Source organism: Nematostella vectensis, chromosome 4 (genome assembly GCF_932526225.1).
Source record: "Nematostella vectensis chromosome 4, jaNemVect1.1, whole genome shotgun sequence".
Lineage (NCBI taxonomy): Eukaryota > Metazoa > Cnidaria > Anthozoa > Actiniaria > Edwardsiidae > Nematostella > Nematostella vectensis.
Window position 1 is genome coordinate 13,026,203 of NC_064037.1, and position 24,512 is coordinate 13,050,714.

The 24,512-nt window shown below is 36.9% G+C and overlaps 1 protein-coding gene across 1 annotated transcript; it reads right to left on the minus strand.

Moving 5' to 3' along the window:
- Positions 1–149: 149 nt before the first annotated feature.
- On the minus strand, positions 150–18,195 carry LOC116617542 (reticulon-4 receptor-like 2). The gene is made up of 9 exons (XM_032380294.2): positions 17,742–18,195; positions 6,338–6,446; positions 5,941–6,009; positions 4,541–4,615; positions 3,929–4,000; positions 3,744–3,815; positions 2,978–3,049; positions 2,706–2,777; positions 150–1,958 (listed from the first exon to the last, which is right to left on the minus strand). The coding sequence occupies exons 1-9, from the start codon at positions 17,815–17,817 to the stop codon at positions 1,883–1,885; spliced, it is 693 nt and encodes a 230-aa protein (XP_032236185.1). The 5' UTR covers positions 17,818–18,195; the 3' UTR covers positions 150–1,882.
- Positions 18,196–24,512: the final 6,317 nt, after the last annotated feature.

Consider the following 24,512-nt stretch of genomic DNA (forward strand, 5'->3'; position numbering starts at 1 on the left):
TCTTTAAAACGGCTTTTCCCAGGCCAAGCAGCTCAACTACGATTAAACTCTCGTAGAACATCGCAAACGAGCTATTCATGTCTTTTGCGTCGTTGCGATATTCAAAGATATCTTTGAATTTCACAAGTGTGATCTCGCACCTTTTTTTCTTCATTTGGATTTATTGCGATTTTCTGAGATATTCCAGGATATCACAGAAACTCGACTATTATCGCAAAAAGTGAATTTTCATTTCGCACGGGTGCTTCATGGTTTATTCCAAGTTGGGGCATCTGCTTGCTGAGGAATCGGCTGCTCCCTGAAAACTTTGACAGCAGGAATTTTCTCTTATTAATCGCCGATTCCGTCGCTTCACTCCAGTCAAACCAATCGTTGTCCATTAAGTTTTTTTCGCGTATCCATTGTTTTCTTGAAAGTTGGATCCTTTCGTAAAGTACGTATCCACTTTGGAGTTCAAAAATGACTTTTCTTATCCCTTTTCAATAGTGGGGAACAAGGTAATTTGTTGCTTGGGCTTCAGCCACTTCTTAAGCGTTTCCTCGCTGCTCATACTTTGCAAAAAGTACTTTACAATGACCATGCAAGCGATCCATTGAATCAGCGTGGAGACAATCCCAGACATTTGGGATAGTATCCTCTATATTTTCGTCTGAAGAAGTCTTCATTCGTAGTATGATCGGATTGGGTAGATTCGCTATCCGAATAATCTTCAAATTTTTCTGTCGATACGTTTGAATCTTCATCCGAGTAATGTCTAATAGATCCCATACTGCTAGCGTTGCCTTTACGCTATGGCGTCCAGAATAAAATGAGTACCTTCCTGTACTCTTATAATTTGTTGTAATACATTCAAGTTCATAGTTGTCTGATTGTAAAACGAATTATTATTTTTTTCTTTGTGTTTGTCTTAATCCACTATTCAACAATTCTTCCGAGCTATGCCCCAATTTTACAAATTCTCCGAATATAGTGTTTTTTTATTGGTGTTTAAAATATGTTATGTTGTTGTCGTTGCAAACCCAGTTGGCGATGTCAAAGAACTCGATTCCAGGCATTTGGAAAATATTAGGCGGGAGTTATGGACTTGTGCTCGGTCTTTATTGGAGGTCATATATTTTGTAGTTTTTGCTTGAGGTTCAACAAATCTCAGTTTAGGTTGAAGTCTGGCTTCTCGTAAGTACTTTTTTCGCTGTGTAATATCTAAGAGATGCAAATCTTCCAGATGATTTGCTAGTCGAACTAGCTGTTTCGCTCCGCAATTCGGGTAGGTGCAATCTTTTTAAATACGCCTCACCATGCTTTCGACGAGGTGCCTCGATAAGAGTGAACCTCGTTTCGAAACTCTTTTTTAATCATTTTTCTCTTTTGTTTTAGATTTTGTATTTGTCTAGGTGTGAGTCTCCGTAAACGAGAACTTGACACACCCATACATGGACATGATCACAATCATGAAAGAAGATCGAATTGACCTATTGGTGTAACCGTTTAGGTTTTATGTCCGTGTTGACCTTTTTGTCCCGTTTGGCCTGTCTTTGTTCCTTTTGTCCTGTTTTAGTCACTTTTGACCTGTTTTTGTTTCTTTTTGGCTCTTGTCTTAATGTAGGATGCTTTTTTAATTTTTCTCTTTTGTTTTAGATTTTAGATTTGTCTAAGTGTAACTCTTCAAAAACGTGAACACACTAATACATGGACATAGGTAAAATCATGTCGAATTGACATATTGATGTAACAACCTTCTGGTGTAACAAACTTTGATTTTGACAACGTAAATGTTAATCGCGTAGGAGTCTGTGTTTTCATTGTAGTCAATCAGAGCGCGCAAAAGGATTTGACCATGGGATTAGAACAGTATTCGAATATTTAACAAAATAAAGTCGTGTTCTTACAGTGAAATCATCCCTGTGTTTGGCTGCCTCACCAGTCCCTCGAAGCTTGATATCGAGCAGCTAGACAAGTCCCTACGAAAATGATGTTAAAGTTGGAATAAAGTTTGAGCTCCAGTAACACTACGTCACATGGATGGCAATGCCGCGTTACAATTACTAATTCAATTATCATACAAAAGGTAAATAGAATTTTATCACTAAATTTTGATTGCCCATGAGAGCAGTGCAATTTTCAGGAAATTCAGTACGGAATAAGGTAACTCAGCAAAGAAGAAAAAAGATGATTCAGTGCAGTATTATTGAGAAAACTCAGAGCCACAGGTGAAACGCACTCTGAAATGGACTCTGGTAATGCACTCAAGTAATTATATTGACTCTGGAAATGGACTCAGGTAATTATACAATTTCTCGTTCAATTTGAAAATAATTTCCACTCATGAGTTTTTCAAAAGCTCAAATTGCGCACAATCTGTCTCTCGTGTAGCCTGCATACATGCTCTCCATTTTTTTTTTTCGAAAATAAGAAGTTCGGATTATTGGGATTCCTGTGGCGCGCGGAAAAAGAAAAGGATCGGGTCGGGTCGGGTCGGGTCGCGCGACAAGGCATTTCGCTAGCATTCACTCCTTCACTCACATGCAAATTATATACTAATTAGTAATTAATATTTTATCAGTTACTGTAACAGTAATTGTTTTGCATATTTTGTTATTTATCTATTCGATTTATTAGTTTATCTGTTTTTCAGTTATCTATTTTTACAATTTATTGTATCATCATTTGTATCATAGATTCAATTTTTCTATATAGCGCACACTTACAAATATGAAAGTCTGTCCATTACTCGTTTGACCGCATCTGGCACGCCATTCATCTTGTTTCTGCCGATGTCTCTAGAAAAAAAAAATAAGAAAGAAATAGAAATCTAATAAAGATCAAATCTAGCAATCAATTTTGATGGGGTGAAAAGTTTAAAATAGTTCTTAAAAGTACTTTTGCTTGCACGTGAACAACAAAATGGACTTTTATTGAAGATTATGGTATTCATTAGATAAAAAATTGGATTTAGAGCTACAAAAAGAGTATGACTTACAGTTTGAATCCGTTGGAGACATTTTGGAAAACATCATCTGCTACTTTCTTTATTTGGTTATCCCCCACAAAGCTGAAATAGATATAGTTATAGCTGAGATATAGGTAAAGAACAGCGAGATTTTGCTTTTCTAAAGAACAAGGAGTCGAATCCCTGAAATCCGATAATTTGAAATGCCTTATGATTTCTAGGGACCATTCGCCAATCCTAATAATTCGATCTTATTAATTAATTAATTAATTTATTAATTAATTTATTTATTCATTTATTTATTTATTTATTTATTTATTTATTTATTTATTTATTTATTTATTTATTTATTTATTTATTTATTTATTTATTTATTTATTTATTTATTTATTTATTTATTTATTTATTTATTTATTCATTCATTCATTTATTCATTTATTTACTTATTTATTTATTTATTTATTTATTTATTTATTTATTTATTTATTTATTTATTTATTTATTTATTTATTTATTTATTTATTTATTTGTTTATTTGTTCGTTCGTTCTTTCGTTTGTTTTTTGTTTGTATGTTTGTTTGTTTGTTTGTTTGTTTGTTTGTTTGTTTGTTTGTTTGTTTGCTTATTTGCTCATTCTTGGTATTTTGTTAGCATCGGGAGTGATCATTTATATGCACAAACAAATGATTGAAATTAATTCTCCGCTTTTCCCTGAAAGTGAAATCCTTCTCAAACTGTCCCCACGAAACGGCGTAGCCATTTATTTTATGAATGATGGATTATTAGCATAGCTTACAGTGATTGCAGTCCTTCAGGGCCCCGCAGCATGCCGGGTGTTAACATTCGCAGCTGATTGTTATACAGATACCTGGTGAGAAGGTTAGAAGAATGAAAATTTGGTTTGCGAAAAATTACCAGTTGGTTTATCTAATTATTCTCGTAAATAATTTGAACAAATTGACTAATCGATTCTGTACTTACAAGTGCTTCAGTGATTTCAGGTCCAAGAAGCATCCACCAGGGATCGAATCCAGAAAATTATTGGACAAGTACCTGTGTAGAGATAGAGTTTTTGGGGGTGTGGAGTGGGGGGTGGGGGGGTAAAACAAGACAAGACTAGAATGGTGTTGTCATTATCATTCATTATAATTCAGGTTTTTAGATGCAGAAGCATGCATCTGGGATCGATTGCAGAGAATTCTCGGACAAGTACCTTTGTAGAGATTTTTTGGGGGTTAAAACAATTAAATTGACTGGAATGGTGTTGTCATTATTCATTCATTCTAATATAATCCAGATTTTTAGATGCACTAAGTCTAAGCTATCTCGCGAGTAATCGTGTTAAGGGAGTGGGAGGTATAAAAAATTACGAGAGAGGTATGAAACTTGAAGATTTCCGAGGTAAAATCTCGCCGTCCGCTCCCAACAAACGCCATACAATAGTAATAACGATAATATCCGTATTGTTGCATTGACCACATTACTGCAGACTGAAAAGGTCATTTTATTCGTAAAAAAAGTTAGCATCAATGATAGAGGGAATTATTGTCTCAAGTGCATTATATATCCCAATCAACTTATCACTGAACTTACAGAATCGTCAGTCGGCGTAGACCCTTGAGAGAAGCGCAATTGCTCAAGTTGTTGATCCGGTTATCATGAAGATCACTAAGAGCATTGGGTAAGATAGCAGGGATGAGTAATTTTTGATGTGCTAAATATTTGCTAAAAACTTTGATGTGTTAAGTATTTTAATTTCTAACACATTCAAGGGCTGTAGCTAATTTTTTTTTTTTGGGGGGGGGGAGGCCACATACCCCCAGTGCCCCACCCTCTGCTACGGCCCTGATTATGAGGTTAGCGCCTAAATATAGTGATGATGTATTATAATATCACGCATACAGACAAGCGATATAGGCCAACTTCTTTCTGATATTCCTGGTTGGCTAACGGTGAGCAGAAAAAACCCAGGGGCCACCCCCCCCCCCCCCCCCCCCCCACACACACACACACACACACACACACACACACACACACACACACTTTTCTGATTTTTCTTCATATACGAACGTTTTTATAAACCAACAACGGGTTTCAAGTGGTACATATGCAACCGAGGACAAATTTGTCCAACAGTTTAAATTCCCGTGCATAAAAACCTAGGCTATCCCCTGTTCTTAAAAATAGCGCTTAAAAACACCATCCACCTTTCCCCCTGAAACCACCAACCACCGCTCTCCTTGAAACCACTACCCTGACCTCCATGCAACTTTCTTAGCCCCCCCCCCCCCCCCCCCCCCCCACTTACGGAACCGCTTTGCCGCCCCTGAAACCTGACCCAGGACTTATTGTGCAACTGGATTTGGTGAAACGTCCGTGTATTAGAGGATAGAACAGGCCCCAATTAACAGCACTCACAAGCGTAAAAGTAAATACAAAAAGCCCAAATAGTCGTGTTCGTGGACCAGAAGAATGAATACGAATACACCAAAAACTGGACAGATGATTTACTAAATTCAGGCTAAGCAATCATAAGCTAGCAATTGGAACTGGAAGGTATGAAAAGCCTTATAAAAAACCTAACGAAAGAAAATGCTTAGTATGCCCAGACAGGTAAAGTGGAGGATGAAGAGCATTTTCTGTTAGAATGTCAGGCCTATAAAAATAATCGGAATAATTTACAGGAATTCCTTAAAACGCATGCAGGTATCAATGTTAGACACCATGCCAACAAAGAAAATAATTTCGTCAAATAATTTCGTCAGAATTATGGGATTGAGCCGGAATGAAAACGTGAATCGGCGCTTAGCGAGACATATTTTTGAATGTATGAAGGCAAGAAATTTGAAGCTTGATGACAACGTACGGTGACGTCACCTAATCATTCTAAACAACTAAACAATTCTACCTTTACACGTTGTGTGGGTGAGGATGGACAATGGTAATGGTCATATTGGTAGTGGTAATGATGATGGCGACAAGACTAAACTCACAGAATCGTCAGATTTTCTAGCTGTAGTGGATATGGAGGTAGAGCTTTCAATCTGTTGTATGTAAGAATTCTGTGGAATAAAAGAAAATACAAAGACAGATCAACGCGAGATCTCTGTTCTTAGATACCCTAATGCGCTATGCTAGAGTGGACCTCCTTCCGAGGGTAGGCTGTGCTATACAATCAAGTTCCCGTGGTCGTGAATCTATGTGACTGACGCTCCAATTTACACACATATCACGTGACTCAACCAGTTTAGGGACTATGATTGGTCAAGCGGATAAAACGACGCGAAAAAAAATATTGTAAGCACAACGCGTTGTGTTTTCGCTATTCAATTTATCAAATGATTTCTTCAATTCATAAAGACTAGGTACGAGACTACACTGGGTGCTTACAGCTCAACTGTTGTGTTATCGACTTGATCCGGAAATGACGTCAAGTATTTCCCTCGACAATTAGTGATCAGCCATGATCGTGTGTAGCAGCTGCATTTTTGAGGGCATCCTTTGGAATAAAAAGCAAAAAGTTAATGCTCAAGCAATGCCACTGAGCATGACAGACAACAAGGGCAGCGGTATAGCCAGGATTTTTAACAGGAGGGGCCTAAAAGGGACTTTGAGGCATTTTCTCCTGTATTTTTAATAAAGTCTTATACATCTACTGTATTTTTTGGCTGCTAAAAGGGGGGCGGGCCCCCTAGGCCACCCCCCTGGCTACGCCCCTGAAGGGCAAGAATGTTTAACGTCTCAAGGATAATAAAAAGGGTGCAGAAAAGTTTTAGCATCCTAGCACCGTGATGGATCACGGTATTAGGAAATTAAGGTTGTAGTTCACAAAATGGTTGTGTTGTATATTGTTATTCTCTCGAGTCACTCAAGTATTTACAAAGATTCATCACAAAGGGCGATAGCAAGTGAGATTATGATGGATGAATACTGTTAAAAAAGTTCAACTCCGCGGCAATGAGCCCCCGAGATCTCGTGAATTCCCGTGGATTCCCGGAACTATCAATAATAAATGTAGGTTGTCAATAATTCCCGTGAATTCTCGAGAATTCTCTTCCTCACGTGCATTCACCCTGTCGTGGTATATGAATGGTCGTGTAAGCCTTTATTCCTTATCCCCATAGAAAAGTCATGGTAATTCGTCCCGTGTGACATTCCTGTCCAACTTTTTCAACTTACAAGATAAATTTTCATTACCAAGGATGAAAAATCCTAAATTCAACCCCTTTTGTCTATATGTAATTTGTTTTTTATGTCTGCATCTTTCATCTCGTGTTTTTTTTATTCAAATAGCTGTGGAACATTAGTAAGATTATAAATGGCTTGATGAAAACATTGTTTTAAAAAAAATAATAAATAATAATTATTATTATTTTCACTCTTTTATCGACCTGTGACTGACTGAGGGCCAAGATGAATGCTAAAAAAATCATGAGGATTAAAAACCATGTCTTGAAGATAACAGCATTCCCAGAAATAAGGGACATTAGCCAGCGGTTTCTCTGGGCTCACATTTTGCTAGGCCCGCGAGGAATAACAGCGGTATCACAAATAAAAACGAGATTCCGGCCAGCACAGGGGCTTCCCTTTTGTTGTTACACTTTAGAAGTTTTTAATCAGGTTGACTAAAATTCCAAATAAAAGTAGTATTAGCGGTATTTAAACGTGCAAGGGGCATCTCTGATTTGATACGTCCAATGATAATGGAAGTGTGGCAGTCTTGTTGAGGTTGGAAAACATTAAATGCGCAAATTTAAAAAAAAAAATATTTTAGAAAGGCTTTATGGTTCCCCTGTGTCTATCCCAGAAAGCCGTGGGGCCGTTTAAAAACACAATGGAGAACGGACGAACGGAGAGAAGTTGTTCTTGCGGAGCGCACCGTTTTCCTTGCTTTAGTCTGTATCTTAATGACAACAATAATGGTTCCTGAACTAGGCATAACTACATCAAATATTATTTCTTCGGGAACAAGATTGGAAGGCGCTACTGCCTATTTTATTGGCCAATTTGATGGAAGGATAGTCGATTTACCAATTTCGAGTCCTGCACCTGTGATGCGGCGAACAGTTCTACCTTTTAAACGACTACTTTTATGCCCGATTTCAATAAAATTACAGAGAATGTATGGAGGATTGTATGCTCTCAAGCGAACAAAAGTGCAATGTCCAAGGAACAATTATAGGGCTTTCTCTGGCATCGTTTGAACGGAAAGTGTATCACTCGAATGGCAAGGGTTTTTTTTTTCGAGTCCTGCATCGTGAGCCCAAAATCTGATAAAATGTGATGTCTCCCCACATTTCCTTTTAATAAATGGCAGCCATTTTGACATTGTATGTGCACTATTACGCATGCGTGGCGGCCATGTTGTCTCTTATTTCTGGGAATGAGGAAGTTTTTATTAACAAGTCATTTGATACCCGACACCCATGGTCCGAGGAAAGGATGGGCGATTAGACTTAAATCTTAAACAGTTGAAATAAAAGCCTGTTTCCAATTAAAGAGTAAAAAACAGTCAATACCACAACCCCTCTTTGACATTTTTTGGTTAAAAAGTGATCTAATCCATATAAGACATTAACCCCAGACTTTCCGAGACCATATAAGAGAGGGGGCTCAGATGACTTGTGCATTACTATGTGATTCAGCAGTACACACTCAATATAGAACAAGATAACTTATATTATATTAAACTGAAAACAAACTTGTGCTTTTTAAATAATAAATATGTAAATAAAACAGTTGTCTAGTATCAACCTAAAGATAATGGAAATTTTAGGAAAGTACTGAATATATTCATCACATTATTGTTAATATTTGTTAAGAAAATATTATTTTCTTAACAAACATTTTAAAAAGAGTCAAAATTATTCCCTTTTCTTCTCCCTGTTGACTATTTTATGCAATTCATGCTCTTTGCTTTTCCCCTCTACTCCAAAAATATATTTATGAACAGGTTTTCATTTAGCACTTTCACTAATATTTCTTTTTAGGATTTCCTATCCAAGTCAGTCTGTTTGCCATTGCATAGTATCATTGGAATGGTTGGGTCCAGGGTTTCTAAAACACTAAAATATAATGCATTACTGGATGTATTTTTGTAGGTTATAATTCCCATAGGCTTCGGAAATCAACACTTAAAATGTTACATGAAAACTTTAGTATTGCATCTTAAACTGTGTCTTACTCTACATTCTATCTTAGAAATCCTGTTACACCAATGACTTGTTCTTGCAAAGAACAAAGGTTCTCAGAATGTAGCTTTGATACAAATGTACATTAATGGAACTTTAATGAGGGAAAGGGGTTCTTAGGTTCTTCTTCTTACTTAAATTATATAACACTAGCAACAACCTTGTTCTTTTTCAATAACAAATATGTAAACAAAATCTTAAGATAATGGGAAAAGGGAAATGGCAGGAAATGCTCAATCATATTATATACATTACTGTTATATTTTTTAACAAAACCTTCAAGTTGAGTCAATGTCTCCTTTTTTCCCTCCCCATCGACATTTTTTATCCAATTAATATTATTTACTGTTTCCTCTCTACCCCAAACATGGGGTTTGGCATTTAGTACTGTCAGTGATGTCTAAGGTGTATTTTTTTAGGATTTGCTAAGTCAATCTGTTTATTTTACTCCATTGCATTCATTTTGGAGTAGGTCACCAACAACAGGCCACCATATTGTAAAGGGTGGGTGCACCAATATGTAATGCATATTGATTTTCAGTAAGCAAAATCATTGCCTCGTCCAACCTGCTAGCAGAGGTCTCTCTGACTTTGTATTCGCTGGGCTGACGGGTTGGAGTCAAAGCCCGTCAAGTCAGCGAATACAAGAATGGGTACCTCTGCTAGCAGAATATGCCTCGTCTAGACTTGAATCAAATTCTTAATTTAGTTAATTTATCTTCTTCTTCTAATTAAAGGATTTATTCATGAAAATTCAGAACTGTAAAAAAATGCTCTAAAAACAAGTCCTCTACAATACAGGGGAGTTGTTTAGCAAAAGCAATTGTAGCCCGACACTTTAATGTTGAAAAACAGACTTTTCAAGAGGTCGACGTCATGAGACCTTCAAGCGGTCGACGTCAACACGAATAGCTTAAACTTATTATTCGTCTATCTTCAGAAGAGGCAATGATTAAGTCTTTCAACTGAAGACAACTATTTGTGTTTTTTTTTAAATGGGAGTTTAGGTTATCTTGATTCAACGATATAGTCTGATGTACTGTTTAGAAAGCAGCAAGACGACAACTCCCAAGATCCTATGGAAGTTGCTAGCCATTTCCTACTTCTAAAGCTCACCGATATGTTGACTGTTTTAAAAACTTTGTTATCAATGTAAAATTAAGGGTCTGTTGCATTGGCCCCTCCAAATGTACCAAGCAAGCACTCATTTAACAATATTAAATATGCAGTATGAAAGTTAACAAATACTAAACCTTGGTGTGAAAAAGGCTGTCAAAGTTTAGGTGTCTTAGTTGACGAGAATGATTTTCAAGAGTCTAATGGTCAATTCTTATTTTCCCTCTTATTTAACTCCACTATCTATATTTTGTTTTTATCAAAATAGCATTCTAACATGTTTTGACCTTGTGAAGAATATATCAAGGATGTAACAGTATTCCAAAGAATTAGATGCCATACTGTAGTTTTCACGTACTGCAACTGATTATTCAGAAAAATGTGTTGAAATTAAACTCCACAAATATACCTCCTGACATGTATTACATATTGGTGCACCCAACCTTTGGCCTTTTTTTTTTTTAGAAACTTTGGATCCACCCATACAGGCTACTAAAAAATGAATGCAATGGAGGCAAATCCTAAATTAATGAAAGTTTCTAATTTCAAACCAAACCATGTTCATTGATCTATGTTGGGGGCAGAGAGGAATAAATATACAAATAAACAAAAAGTAAATGGGGAGCGGAGAAAGGGAGAAATGTGACTCTATTCGAAATATTTTTACTCTATTCTTAATCATTTATAACAATAATGAAATAATAACTTGACTGAGCACTTTCCTAGTATTTTTCCCTTTCCCTATTACCTTTAGGATTGATATAAAACTGTTTTCTTTGCAAATTTATTATTGAAAAAGCACAAGTTTGTTGTTATCTTTATATAATTTAAGTACTTTGATCTAATAAAAACCTTTTCCCTTTATAGAAGTATAGAACTTGTATCAAAGCTACATTCTGACCAGCATTGCCCTTGCAAAATAACAAATAATGAATGAAACAGCACTCCAAAGATATAATGATATAGTTATACATTTCAGGTGCCATATGGAAGTTTTGTCTATCACATACTGGTAATACTCCATCACCAAGGACATTACAGACATGCATTACATATTGGTGCACCCACCCTTTAGCATGGTGGCCTACTGTTTTATAGAAACCCTGGATCCACACATGCTAATGCTACTCCAAAATTAAATGCAATGGAGAAGAACAAATTTACTTGGAAGGCAAATTCTAAAAAAAATCCATGATATAACTGAAAGTAGTGCTAAATGAAAATGTCTTATTTCAAACCTAACATATTTTAATTTATTTAGGGTGCAGAGGGGAAACAGCAAATAATATCTATTGCATACAAAAATAGTCAGCAGAGAGAAAAAAAGGAAGAAGTGGGAGTATATCTTTGATAAAATAAACAATAATGCAACAACACTCTCCTAACATTTCCCCTTTCCTCATTATCTTTAGGTTGATAGATAAATGTTTTCTTTACAGATTTATCATTGAGAGCAAGTATCTTGCTCTTATACTGTTGTATAAAAGTAAGAAATCCCCTACTATATTAGCGGAGCCATCGCGGCCGCAGGCCGCGCGCGGAGCTCCATAGGTATAGAAATATGGTATAGCTATGCGACTTGGTTTTGTGGTCATCGCGCGGTTACCCTGTGGTGTCACAATCCATCCATCCAGTCAATCGTGGAACTCCCAGACACCACTCGATCTTTCGCTGTTGTGTGTTTTTTGCCGCCTCGCTTTGTGCTGCAAAGTTCGTATGTTCACAGAAGAAAGGCAGCTTGAAAATAGTAATTAATGAGAAAATAAGCGGATTCAAATGGGCTGAAGTTTTTGAGGAAACGTTTTGTCTGAAGTACGAGCCGATGTAAAATCCCGCCCGTGGCAGCAGCAGCAGCAGCTAAAAAGAGGACGAAGAGGATTCTATATTTATTCACGTCTATATCTATGCAAGGAGATCCTGAGAGGAAAAGGCCTTGGATTGATGTCTTTTTTTCAGCTATAAGAACCAGTCATTTGTGTTGACGAATTCCTTGCTAGCAGAAAGATCACGGTTTACAACAAAAAGCGAACACAACCACTAGGCGACAAACATAAAGCGACAAAAAAAACACTGCCAAGGTGAGTTTTTGACGATGATGATTTGTATTGGAAATATGACATTTTTTTCATTTATTGTTGTGCTTTTATAATGCTCGTTTGTTCGCTTTTTTTCAAAAAACCCATCGCTCAGACTAAAACACCGTACCAGCTTTAGTATGACGTCAAGACGACATATCAATGTTATCTATCCTTGTTTTGACTGGCTAAAATACCATCTACTTGAATTCCGATTGGCTTATAATTTTGGAACTGAATATGGCTTTTATTCAACTGACAATCGCCATGAAAATGTTAACTTCGTAAATACTTATACAAGTTCTATAAATTCAGGCGTATATTCCTCACGGTAAGTAAGAATTTAACGACAGAAATACGTATTAGTCTAGCTGCTGTATCAATGACACTTAGCATGTTCGATTTGTACATATGTTTTTAGAGTACAGATGTTTACAAGTTTTCATTTTTCCCCAACACTATTCCAGACTGGAAAGTCTTCCGCGGCACTCACCGCTAGTGCCAGTTCATTACTTTCATTTAAGACCTTAGTTTCGAAATAGAGCTGTATAAATTATTATAATATACTGTTTTAGTCTTATTTATGTACATTTATTTATCTTGGTATAATGAATTCGTGGTCTAATTAAACATGTTGAGCATAACACATCCTTTGATATTCTTCGTTCTCTCTTTACTTTATTGACAGCGTTGAGATGTTTAATCAAGGCTGACAAATATCATCCTGTCATATATTGCCAAAGAAGGCCTTTCTTGTCTTTATATCCTGTGTATTTAGTCTTTTTGAAGATACAGCAACTTTTTCAACATTATCATAAATACTTTACAGTTACAAGAGAATTTTTTCATAGAAAATAAATTCCAAAAATGCAACCTATATTTTTTTTGCTCAAGCTTATATTGTCTGCATCTTGCATACTATCTAATGTGTTTATTTATTTTTATTCAAATAGCTATAGAAAATTAGTAAGGTTATAAATGGGATGATGAAAATATTAATTTGAAAGAAAAACAAATACCCAAGAAAATTGTTTTCACTTTTATTTAGGTAAAACCAACCAAGGACTACCTGAGGGTCGTGATTGATGCTAAAGACTGGAAGGCGTAAGAATAGGCAAATGTAGCCGGTATTTTTTATTATTTTGATACAGCAGTATAAGTGTTATAGGGTTTTTAGTGCAATATGCTTTGTGTCAATGATACTGTAAATCTGTAAAACATTTTTTATCCACCTGAAGATAATGAGAAAAGGGGAAATGTTAGGAGAGTGCTCAATCAAGTTGTTGCATTGCTGTTAAAGTTTTTATCAAAATTATAGTCCCAGTTTATTTTTTTATCTCTCTCTTGACTATTTTTATATGCAATTGATAATTATTTGCTGTTTCCCCTCTGCACAATGAAACAATTAAAGTAGGTTAGGTTTGAAACTAGACATTTTCATTTACCACTAATCAGTAATATCAAGATTTTAATTTGCTTCCCAAGTCAATTTGTTCTCCCCCATTTGATTGCATTTAATTTTGTAGTAGCATTAGCATGTGTGGATCCAGCTGCAGGGTTTCTTTAAAAAAAAAACAGCAGGCCACCATGCTAAAGGGTGGGTTCATCAATATGTAATGCATGACTGAGGTATATTTGTGGATTTTAATTTCCTTGGTGATGGAGTATCACTAGTAAGTGGCACCTGAAGTGTATCTAACTATATCATTCTATCTTTGGAATGCTGTTTCATCCATTATTTGTTTCTTTGCAAGGGCAAAGCCGGTCAGAATGTAGCTTTGATACAAGTTTACATTAATGGAACTTCTATAATAGGGCAAGGTACTTAATAAATTATATAAGATATATATATATATATAAGATAATAACAGACTTGTGCTTTTTTAATAATAAATCTGTAAAGAAAACAGTTTTATATCAAACCAAAGGTAATAGGGAAAGGAAAATAATGTTTGGAAAGTCGGAAAGTGCTCAGTCAAGCTATTATTGCATTTTTGTCATATATTTTTTTAAAGTAGATTCACATTTTTTCAAATAGAGTCACATTTCTCCGTTTCAACTTCTCATTGACTTTCTGTTTATTTGTTTATTTATTGCTCTCTACCCCAAACATAAGTCAATGAACATGGTTTGGTTTGAAATAAAACAAAAATGTAATTAAGAACTTTCAGTAATTTAGTATTTTCCTCCATTGCATTCATTTTTGAGTAGCTAGTATGGGTGGATCCAGAATTTCTAAAAACAACTGGCCAAAGGGTGGGTGCACTAAATATGTATTAATTTCAACACATTCTTCTGAATAATCAGTTGCAGTACATGGAAACTACAGTATGGCATCTAAATCTTTGGAATGCTGTTACATCCTTGATATATTCTTCACAAGGTCAAAGATTGTTATTATGCTGTTTTGAAACAAAAAAATACGCTTAGTGGAACAAATAAGAATTGACCTTTAGACACTTAAAACATTCTCATCAACTAAGGCACCTTGAACTTTTGACAGCCTTTTTTACACCAGCCTTTTTTACACTTTCATACTGCATATTTAATATAATTGAATGAGTGCTTGCTTGATCCATTTGAAGGGGCCAATACAATTCATAATTACATGGCAGTAAAAATTGCTTTTTTTAACTCATTTAGAAAACATTCTTTCAATGCTGGCTCCGCTTTTAGGCAGTGCCTAAATCTATATATCATCTTAATATTTGCCTATTATTATGCCTTCCAGCCTTTAAAATCAATCATGGCCCTCAGGTAGTCCTTGGGTGGTTTTACCTAAATAAAAGTGAAAACAATTAATTTTTTTTTTCTTTCAAAACAATATTTTCATCATGCCATTTATAACCTTACTAATTTTCCACAACTATTTGAATAAAAATAAATAAACACATTAGAAAGTATGCAAGATGCAGACAATATCAAAGCAAAAACAATATAGGTAATAAGGGTTGTATTTTTTTTTCGAAGAGAAATTACTGTTGTAATTGTTAAGTTAAAGTAGTTATGATAATGTTGAAAAAATGTTGCTGTATCTTTGAAAAGACTAAATACACAGAATATAAAGACAAGAAAGGTCTTCTGTAGCAATATATGAAAGGATGCTATTTGTCAGCCTTTATTAAATATCTCAATGCAGTCAATAAAGTATAGAGAGAACGAAGAATATCAAAGGATGTGTTATGCTCAACATGTTTAATTCGAATTTTCAAAGCAAACTCAAGAAACAAATGTATAAATCCAACAAGCTAAGTGGCATTGATACAGTAACTGGACTTTACGTATTTCTGTCGTTAAAATTTTACTTACCGTGAGGAATATACGCCTGAATTTATAGAACTTGTAAGTATTTACGTATTTACATCAAAACAAGGATATATGACTTTGATATGGCATCTTGACGTCAAACTAAAGCTGGTACGGTGTTTTAATCTGAGCGATTGGATATGGGGAAAAAAACGAACAAACGAGCATTATAAAAGCACAAAAATAAAAGAAAAACAACTTTCATATTCTCAATACAAATCGTCGTCTAAAACTCACCTTGGCGGGTTTTTGTTTTCGCTTTCTGTTGTGGTTGTGTTGTTCGCTTTTGTTGTAAACTGTGAAGTTGTCGAATTTCTGCTAGCAAGGAACTCGTCGACACAAGCGAATGATTTTTTATAGCTGAAAACAGACATCAAGGCCCTTTCTTCTCAGGATCTCCTTCCATAACTATAGACGTGAATAAATATACAATGGTAGTGTAGATCCTCCATAGACCTCCTCTATCGTCCTCTTTTTAGCTGTTGCGACGGGCGGGATTCACGAACACTCTAGATTTTACTATCGACTCGTGCTTCAGACAAAACGGTTCCTATAAGAATCCGCATATTTTCTCATTAAATACTGCCTTTTTCTGTGATCATACGAACTTTGAACTAAAAACACATAAAAGCGTAAGACCGAGAGGGGCCTGAGAGTTGCGCGGCTGGATTACTGGCTGGCTGGCTGATTTGTGACACCACAGGGTAACCGCGCGATGACCACAAAACCAAGTCGCATAGCTTACCATATTTCTATACCTATGGAGCTCCGCGCTGGCTCCGCTATTATGGTGTTACTATCTTGAGGCAAGCTGCACGAACAATGAAGATATTTTGATTTTACAAAAACGTTCTCTACGATTCTTTCATTTTGCACCTTATAGATCTCATGCTGCTCTATTTTTAACATTGTTATTACTTTCTGCCACTCGACGTTTTAGATTTTGCCTGACTATGCATGATTTTTTAGTAATCAAATTTTCAAGCATCTTGCCCAATCAGCACGTATCATTGTCATAACACTATTTATTTTTCTGGCTATTACATTTAATATGTGAAAACACAATGTGAAAAACTCATTTGCAAGAATTGTGCCATCTGAAATAGTTTTCTACATAAAAATACGTAGCATGCTTAAATATAATTTTAAGGCTTCAATTTATTTCTAATATTTTTCTTATATCTCAATTTTATATATTTCCCCTTTATCTTAATATACAAAGTGTAATATTTTATAAAAGTACTGTCTGCCTCGATAAACATTGCTTATATACGGACATGTACTATGTAAAATGAACTAGTACTAAAATGATAAACCGAAACTTTTTTTCTGTCTACCTAAGGAAAGCCTTTTTTTAGAGTACATATTTTACTGGAGAGCATTCTAAAGTCTCCTCGGAAACCGCATATTGAAAACAGGTGTCATTTCCTTTTTGGTGGGCGGTAAAATGAAAAATAATAAACGAAGATAACTGAAACTTTGAAGTTGTTTCTCTGACTTTGTATTCATTGGGCTGACGGGTTGGAGTCAAAGCCCGTCAAGTCAGCGAATACAAGAATAGATACCTCTGCTAGCAGAGGTCTCTCTGACTTTGTATTCGCTGGGCTGACGGGTTGGAGTCAAAGCCCGTCAAGTCAGCGAATACAAGAATAGATACCTCTGCTAGCAGAGGTCTCTCTGACTTTGTATTCGCTGGGCTGACGGGTTGGAGTCAAAGCCCGTCAAGTCAGCGAATACAAGAATGGATACCTCTGCTAGCAGGCTATGCCTCGTCTAGACTTGAATCAAATTCTCAATTTAGTTAATTTATCTTCTTCTTCTAAATAGAGGATTTATTCATGAAAATTCAGAACTGTAAAAAAAAAATGCTCTAAAAACAAGTCCTCTACACTACAGGGGAGTTGTTTAGCAAAAGCAATTGTAGCCCGACACTTTAATGTTGAAAAAGAAGCTCTTCAAGCGGTCGACGTCAACACGAATAGCTTAAACTTATTATTCATCTATCTTCAGAAGAGGCAATGATTAAGTCTTTCAACTGAAGAAAACTATTTGTGGCTTTTTTTAAATGGGAGTTTAGGTTATCTTGATTCAACGATACAGTCTTACCTGATGTACTGTTTAGAAAAGCTTTTATAAGCAGCAAGACGGCAATTCCCAAGATCCTATGGAAGTTGTTAGCCATTTCCTACATCTAGCACACCGATATGTTGACTGTTTTAAAAACTTTGTTATCAATGTAAAATTAAGGCTTTTTTCCAACCAGTATTCTGCTAAACATATACCGATCCACCATACATTACTGTGTCTATCATATTATGATGTTACTATCAAGCAAGCTGCACGAACAATGAAGATATTTTGATTTTACAAAAACGTTCTCTACGATTCTTTCATTTTGCACCTTATAGATCTCATGCTGCTCTATTTTTAACATTGTTATTACTTTCTGCCACTCGACGTTTTAGATTTTGCCTGACTATGCATGATTTTTTAGTAATCAAATTTTCAAGCATCTTGCCCAATCAGCACGTATCATTGTCATAACACTATTTATTTTTCTGGCTATTACATTTAATATGTGAAAACACAATGTGAAAAACTTATTTGCAAGAATTGTGCCATCTGAAATAGTTTTCTACATAAAAATACGTAGCATGCTTAAATATAATTTTAAGGCTTCAATTTATTTCTAATATTTTTTCTTATATCTCAATTTTATATATTTGCGCTTATATCTTAATATACAAAGTGTAATATCTTATTAAAGCACTGTCTGCCTCGATAAACATTGCTTATATGCGGATATGTACTATGTAAAATGAACTAGTACTAAAATATTAAACAGAAATTTTTTTTTCTGTCTACCTAAGAAAAACCTTTTTTAAGGTACATATTTTATTGGAGAGCATTTTAAAGTCTCCTCGGCAACCGAATATTGAAAACAGGTTTCATTTCCTTTTTGGTGGGCGGTAAAATGAAAAATAATAAGCAAAGATAACTGAAACTTTGTAGTTGTTTTTAGTCTCACCTAAAATTCATAACGCTCAGTGGAGGTATCGATTTTAATCATGAACCAGAAACAAATAAAACTCGAAACAAAGATTAACCAGCTTGCTATTATCAAAAGCCAGCAGATGTTTGTGTTTCTTTGTGCTGGTTGGCGGTATAAAGTAATAATATCATCTGTTAGGCCTAGTTTAAAGGCCGCATTAACGTCGCGCAGTATAAAAAATTCGAATTGTAGTCGACGTAAATATAGCGGTGGTTTTAGACGCCGTATGGTTAGGGTTTGGGTTAGGGTCAGTATCCAAGACATGCGATATTGATGGCTACATGAAGTTTCAACCCGCGAAACGAGCCATGTACCGCTGTCATTGTGATTAGCGCAGGCACTAATCGCTAGCCCGCTAGAACTAAATTATTTACCTACGCCTAATTTAATACGGCGTCTAAAACCACCGCTATATTTACGTCGACTGAAATTCGAATTTCATAAAGGCGAGACGTTAATGCGGCCTTTAAACTAGGCCTTATTTTGATAAGAACCTATTTTTATAAGAACGTCCAGCGTGAGATCTAAAATCCTAGAACATGTCGAGCCTCAGATGGCAGCGGAAATAATGCTTTTTTTATTCTGATGCGTGCTAAAATGCAGAATAAAATTGTGTTTATGATAATAACCTAAAATATTGTTGCTATTGATTATTTGTATAATACTCTTCATAATAACTCATTGGGTTTTAAAGAACATCCAAGCAAATATTCATTCAGAACATCCCTAAGAACATTTTCACGCTTAAAATGCTTTAGAAATAACGGCCCAGTGAGCCTCAAATGGAAATTAGACGTTCTTAAAGAAAAAGTGTCCATTTGTTTTCACATAGCTTACAACATGACCTTTTAAAAAGACAATATTGATTTCAATCAAGGGGTTTTGACATGAAAATAATTTTATAATGGGCGAGATAAAAATTGCTTAAGAAAAATATGAAAGTCCGAAAGTAGAATAAAAAGGTGGCTAAACTCTGTGATCCAGAGAAGATGATAAATATCTTCCCTTGACAAAGGCTGTTTTCGCGATTCAGGGGCCATGGGGCGATGGTAATAAAATTAGAAGTTACCCAATAGTTTCATTAAAGGCCAATTAGTAGGAAAAGAAGGCTAATAAATAAGGCAATGAAATAGGTATTCCTACTCTGGGCCGATAGTACTAAAAATATATGTATATTATTATCCGGAGAATTTTTTTGCGCTAAGCACACATCGGGAAAGTTCTTGATTTTGCGCCTTGTTTGTCTTCTTAAGTGATGAAATAAAATACAGCATTTGTACACTTTCGTACTAACGCTCTCTTTCTATTTTTCTTTATGTGCGGGATCGATGTTTATACAATAGAATATGAAGAGAACAGATAGTCGTACTGAAAAAGGTATTTCAGTAACAACTTCTATGTTTAGATACGCTGTTTTATTGGTCAGCGTTCACGTATCAGCGCGATCATTTCAAAGAACAAACAAAGGCTCCAATAGGCGACTTGCACTAACATATCACGTGACTTTCGTGGCAAGCAGTTTCCGGCTCTTTGCCCGACGGTGAAATACATTCTGTGAGTTCTAACATGGAGGACTGTATCAAGTTAAACACATGACAGTGGGTGATTTGATGGATTTTAGCTACTAAATTTCTCCTAAGATTTCAATCCGATGGGGCAGGGACCTCTTCTCCTTGTATCCAAGCGTTCCCCAATCTCCACCTCTGACAGGATAAGCCACTCGGACTAAACACCGTGTATCCGACTTTATTCACAACTTTATTTCCTTCGTAATTTAGATTAACAGATTAAAATCTTAGCATTTGGAAGCTGAAAAACGAGTAAAGCAAATCGGACACATGTTGTTCGATGTGCAATTAGATTATTGTACAATAAGTTCTTGAATTAATACTTCTATTAAAAAATGACCTCTTGCCATTGTATACAAGCATGTAAAATTGATTTCTGTTGTAATATGTATATTGCCCTCCTTGGGTTCCCTGTGGCCCCTGATGTTTGATTGGGACCCCCCGTAGGGGCTGGTTCCTCGTTGAAGTTCGGAGTTAGTTGTAATTTAGATTTTGAGAAATATTAGTTGAATTAAACCACGAATTGAAAGCATAATCGTGAGGATCTGAACTTATAACATGGTGTCAGAAGTCAAGTAAAAGTTTAACGAGAATCAAGGTAAAGAATATCGAGAAAAGAATTGAAATTATGGCAGAAGTAGAGTCGCACAGGACTCCTGGTCCACTGGTGCTGGATGCCCAAGCCTCAGAAAATTGGAGGAAATTTATTATGCAGTTCGAAATTTACCTAGTGGCGAAAGGAAAGGATGAGAAACCTGACAAGTTAAAGGTGAACTTGCTACTCAATTGTGCTGGAGCAGATGCAATTGAAGAATATAGTCATTTTGTTTTCAACGAAGGAGAAAGCAATGAATCTTATGAAGATGTGTGTAGAAAGTTCAAGGAACACTGTCAGGGAGCAAGAAACGTCATCTATGAGCGCCTTGTGTTTAATCAAAGAAACCAGAAAGAAGGTGAGAGGATGGACAATTTCGTGAGTGAGCTGAAACGCTTATCGTTGACATGTGAGTTTGGGACCCTCAGAGATTCACTGATCAGAGATCGTATCGTGGGAGGGGTGCTATCGAATGAGTTGAGAGGGGAGTTGCTGAAAAAGCCAGATTTGACACTCCAAAGTGCCCATGATTACTGTAGAACCTATGAAGCTGCTGAGTTGCAGAAATTCAAGTTTGCTTCACCAACTGGTTCACAGCAGCCATTGAGTGTACACCCAGTTCAAGGAAAGGAGAGAGCACCTAATCCTACCTGTAAGTTTTGTGGTTTTCAGCACCGTTTCACAAAACCAAGTATTTGTCCTGCCTTAAGAAAGAAATGTAGAAATTGCCAACAAGAGGGACACTTTGCAAAGTTGTGTCCTCTTAAGGGTAAGAAAGAAACACCGGTCAGCACAGTAGAGCAAGAAAACCAGGTTGAGAGTATGGGCCAAGGTGATCGTGGGGGTGATCCACACTTATACTTTGGATCAGTAGAACTTGGGACTGTGTCCAGCCCCAATAGCACAAAGAAGAGCGTGATTACCCTTAAGATTGCACAAAAAGAGGTGAAAGTCAAAGCTGATACAGGTGCAGAGGCCAATGTGATGCCATATCATGTATATAAGGCCATCACTACACAACCGCTACGAAAGATTCATCAGCCTCTTAAAGGATGGCTCGCAGACAAGGCAATTCATCCTGTTGGATGTGTTCGCCTTCCAACCCAGTACAAGAACCGAAAAATAGATCTGCTGTACCTTGTTGTGCATGGAGAGTTTACACCCCTGTTGAGTTGTGAAGCCTGCCTAGACTTAGAGGTGCTCAAGTTTATGAATCTTGACCTGATAGACACACCAGAAAGACTGGCCGAGGAGACCACACAAGGGAATGGCAACAAGCCGAATGCAGAATTGTTGGTAGAAGATCCGGTTCTATCCCAGTACCAAGATTGTTTTAGTAACAAACCGGGAAGACTACCAAACAAGGTACACCTAGAGATAGATCCATCAGTGCCTGCAGTAGTCCACCCCCCTAGGAAGATCCCCATATCCCTGCTTGAACCGACAAGAGAAAAACTCCAAGAGATGGAACAAGATGGGATTATCGTTAAAGAAGAAGAGCACACACCGTGGGTGTCTTCAATGTTGGTTGTTGACAAACGAAAAGAGAAGGACAGAGCCAACCCACCATCTAAAGACAGTGTCCGTATCTGCATCGATCCCAGGGATCTGAATAAGGCCCTCAAGAGGCCACACTACACCATGGTCACTGTTGAGCAAGTTGCCAATCGCCTTTCTGGAGCTACAATGTTCACCACACTGGATGCATGCAGTGGATACTGGCAGGTGGAGGTAGATGAGGAAAGCTCGAAACTTCTGACATTCAACACACCTTGGGGACGGTATAGATTTACACGGGTGCCATTTGGAATTTCATCTGCTCCTGAGATATACCAACGAGAGATGGACAGGCTCTTCGCTGGAGTTGCAGTTGAAATAATTGTTGATGATTTTTTAATCCATGGAAAAGATATAAGTGATGTTGATAGGAAGATGATAGCAGTACTTGAAAGAAGCAGAGAGGTGGGCCTGAAATTTAATCCAAAGAAGATCAAGCTTCGAGTTCCAGAAGTAAGCTATGTCGGACATGTGTTCACATCCGAGGGTTTGAAACCAGATCCTGAGAAAGTGCGTGCAATTAGTGAGATGCCACCCCCATCAGACAAAGATGGCGTGCAGCGATTCTTAGGAACAATCAACTACTTGGACAAGTTCATTGAACACAAAGCTGATCTGCAAGGCCCAATCTCCCAGCTGACCCAGCAAGTAGCAGTTTTCACCTGGGAGAAGCCTCAACAAGAGGCATTCGAGAAGCTCAAAGCTGTGATCACCCATGCACCAGTGTTGGCCTATTTTGACAATCACAAACAGACCATTCTGAATGTAGATGCGAGTAGCACTGGCCTTGGTGCAGTCATCATCCAAGAGGGTAAGCCGATTGCCTTTGGTTCAAAGACTTTGTCGTCTTGTGAGCAGAGATATGCTAACATTGAAAGAGAGTTGTTAGCTATACTATGGGGAGCAGACAAGTTCCACACGTATGTATATGGCAGGAGAGTGATTGTAGAAACTGATCACAAACCATTGGAGGCAATTTTTAGGAAGCCCCTAAATGAATGCCCACCACGATTGCAGAGAATGCTTCTGAAGCTAACCAAGTATGATTTGGATGTGAGATATGTCCCAGGCAAGAAACAAATCATCTCTGATTGTTTGAGTAGAGCCCCACTCACTGACACTACGCCAGTAAGTGAACCAGAGGATGTGATTGGAATCAATCTGATTGAAAATCTGGGAATTGAGAATTCCACATTAAAGAAATTCAGAGATGCATCAAGTAACGATGAAACCTCAAGAGTAGTAATGGAATATGTCCTAGAGGGTTGGCCAGAAGACAAGGATCAGGTTGACGAACTGGCAAGAGAATACTGGAATTACAAGGAAGAGCTTAGTGTTGAAGATGGTTTGCTGTTCAAATCTGATAGAATTGTAGTACCAAGATCCATGAGAGCTGAAGTACTTGAAGATATACATGGAGCACACATGGGTGAGAGTAAGAGTCTGAGTTTGGCAAGAGACTATGTCTTTTGGCCCTCCATGACTGCCCATATTAAGGACCGAGTACGTTCATGTCAGATTTGTAATGCATTCCGCAACCAACAGCAGAGAGAAACCCTACATCCACATGACCTTCCAGGTCTACCGTGGCAGGTTGTTGGAACTGACCTTTTTGAATTTGCTGGCCATTCCTACTTGATTGTGGTTGATTTCTATTCGAAGTATTTTGAAGTTGAACTACTTCGGCAGTCCACTGCCATGTGTGTTGTCAACACCTTGAAGCAAATCTTTGCAAGATTTGGCATTCCAGCCAAAGTGATCAGCGACAATGGCCCACAATACAGTAACACCCGCAATATTTTCAGTACTACCCATGAGTTTAAGCAGTTTGCAGAAGCTTGGGGATTCCAGCATGTAACCAGCTCACCCGAGTATCCCCAGTCCAATGGTGCTGCGGAAAGAGCTGTCCAGACTGCAAAGCGAATCTTTAAGAAAGCAGCAGCAGAGAATAAAGACCCATTTGAAGGTTTATTAAAGTACAGAAATACACCTTTTGACGACATAGGTGTCTCACCTGCCCAACTACTCATGAGTAGGCGTACACGTTCAACACTACCTACCCATCAACGTTTGTTGGTACCTCACCCAGTAGACCCTCACAGAGT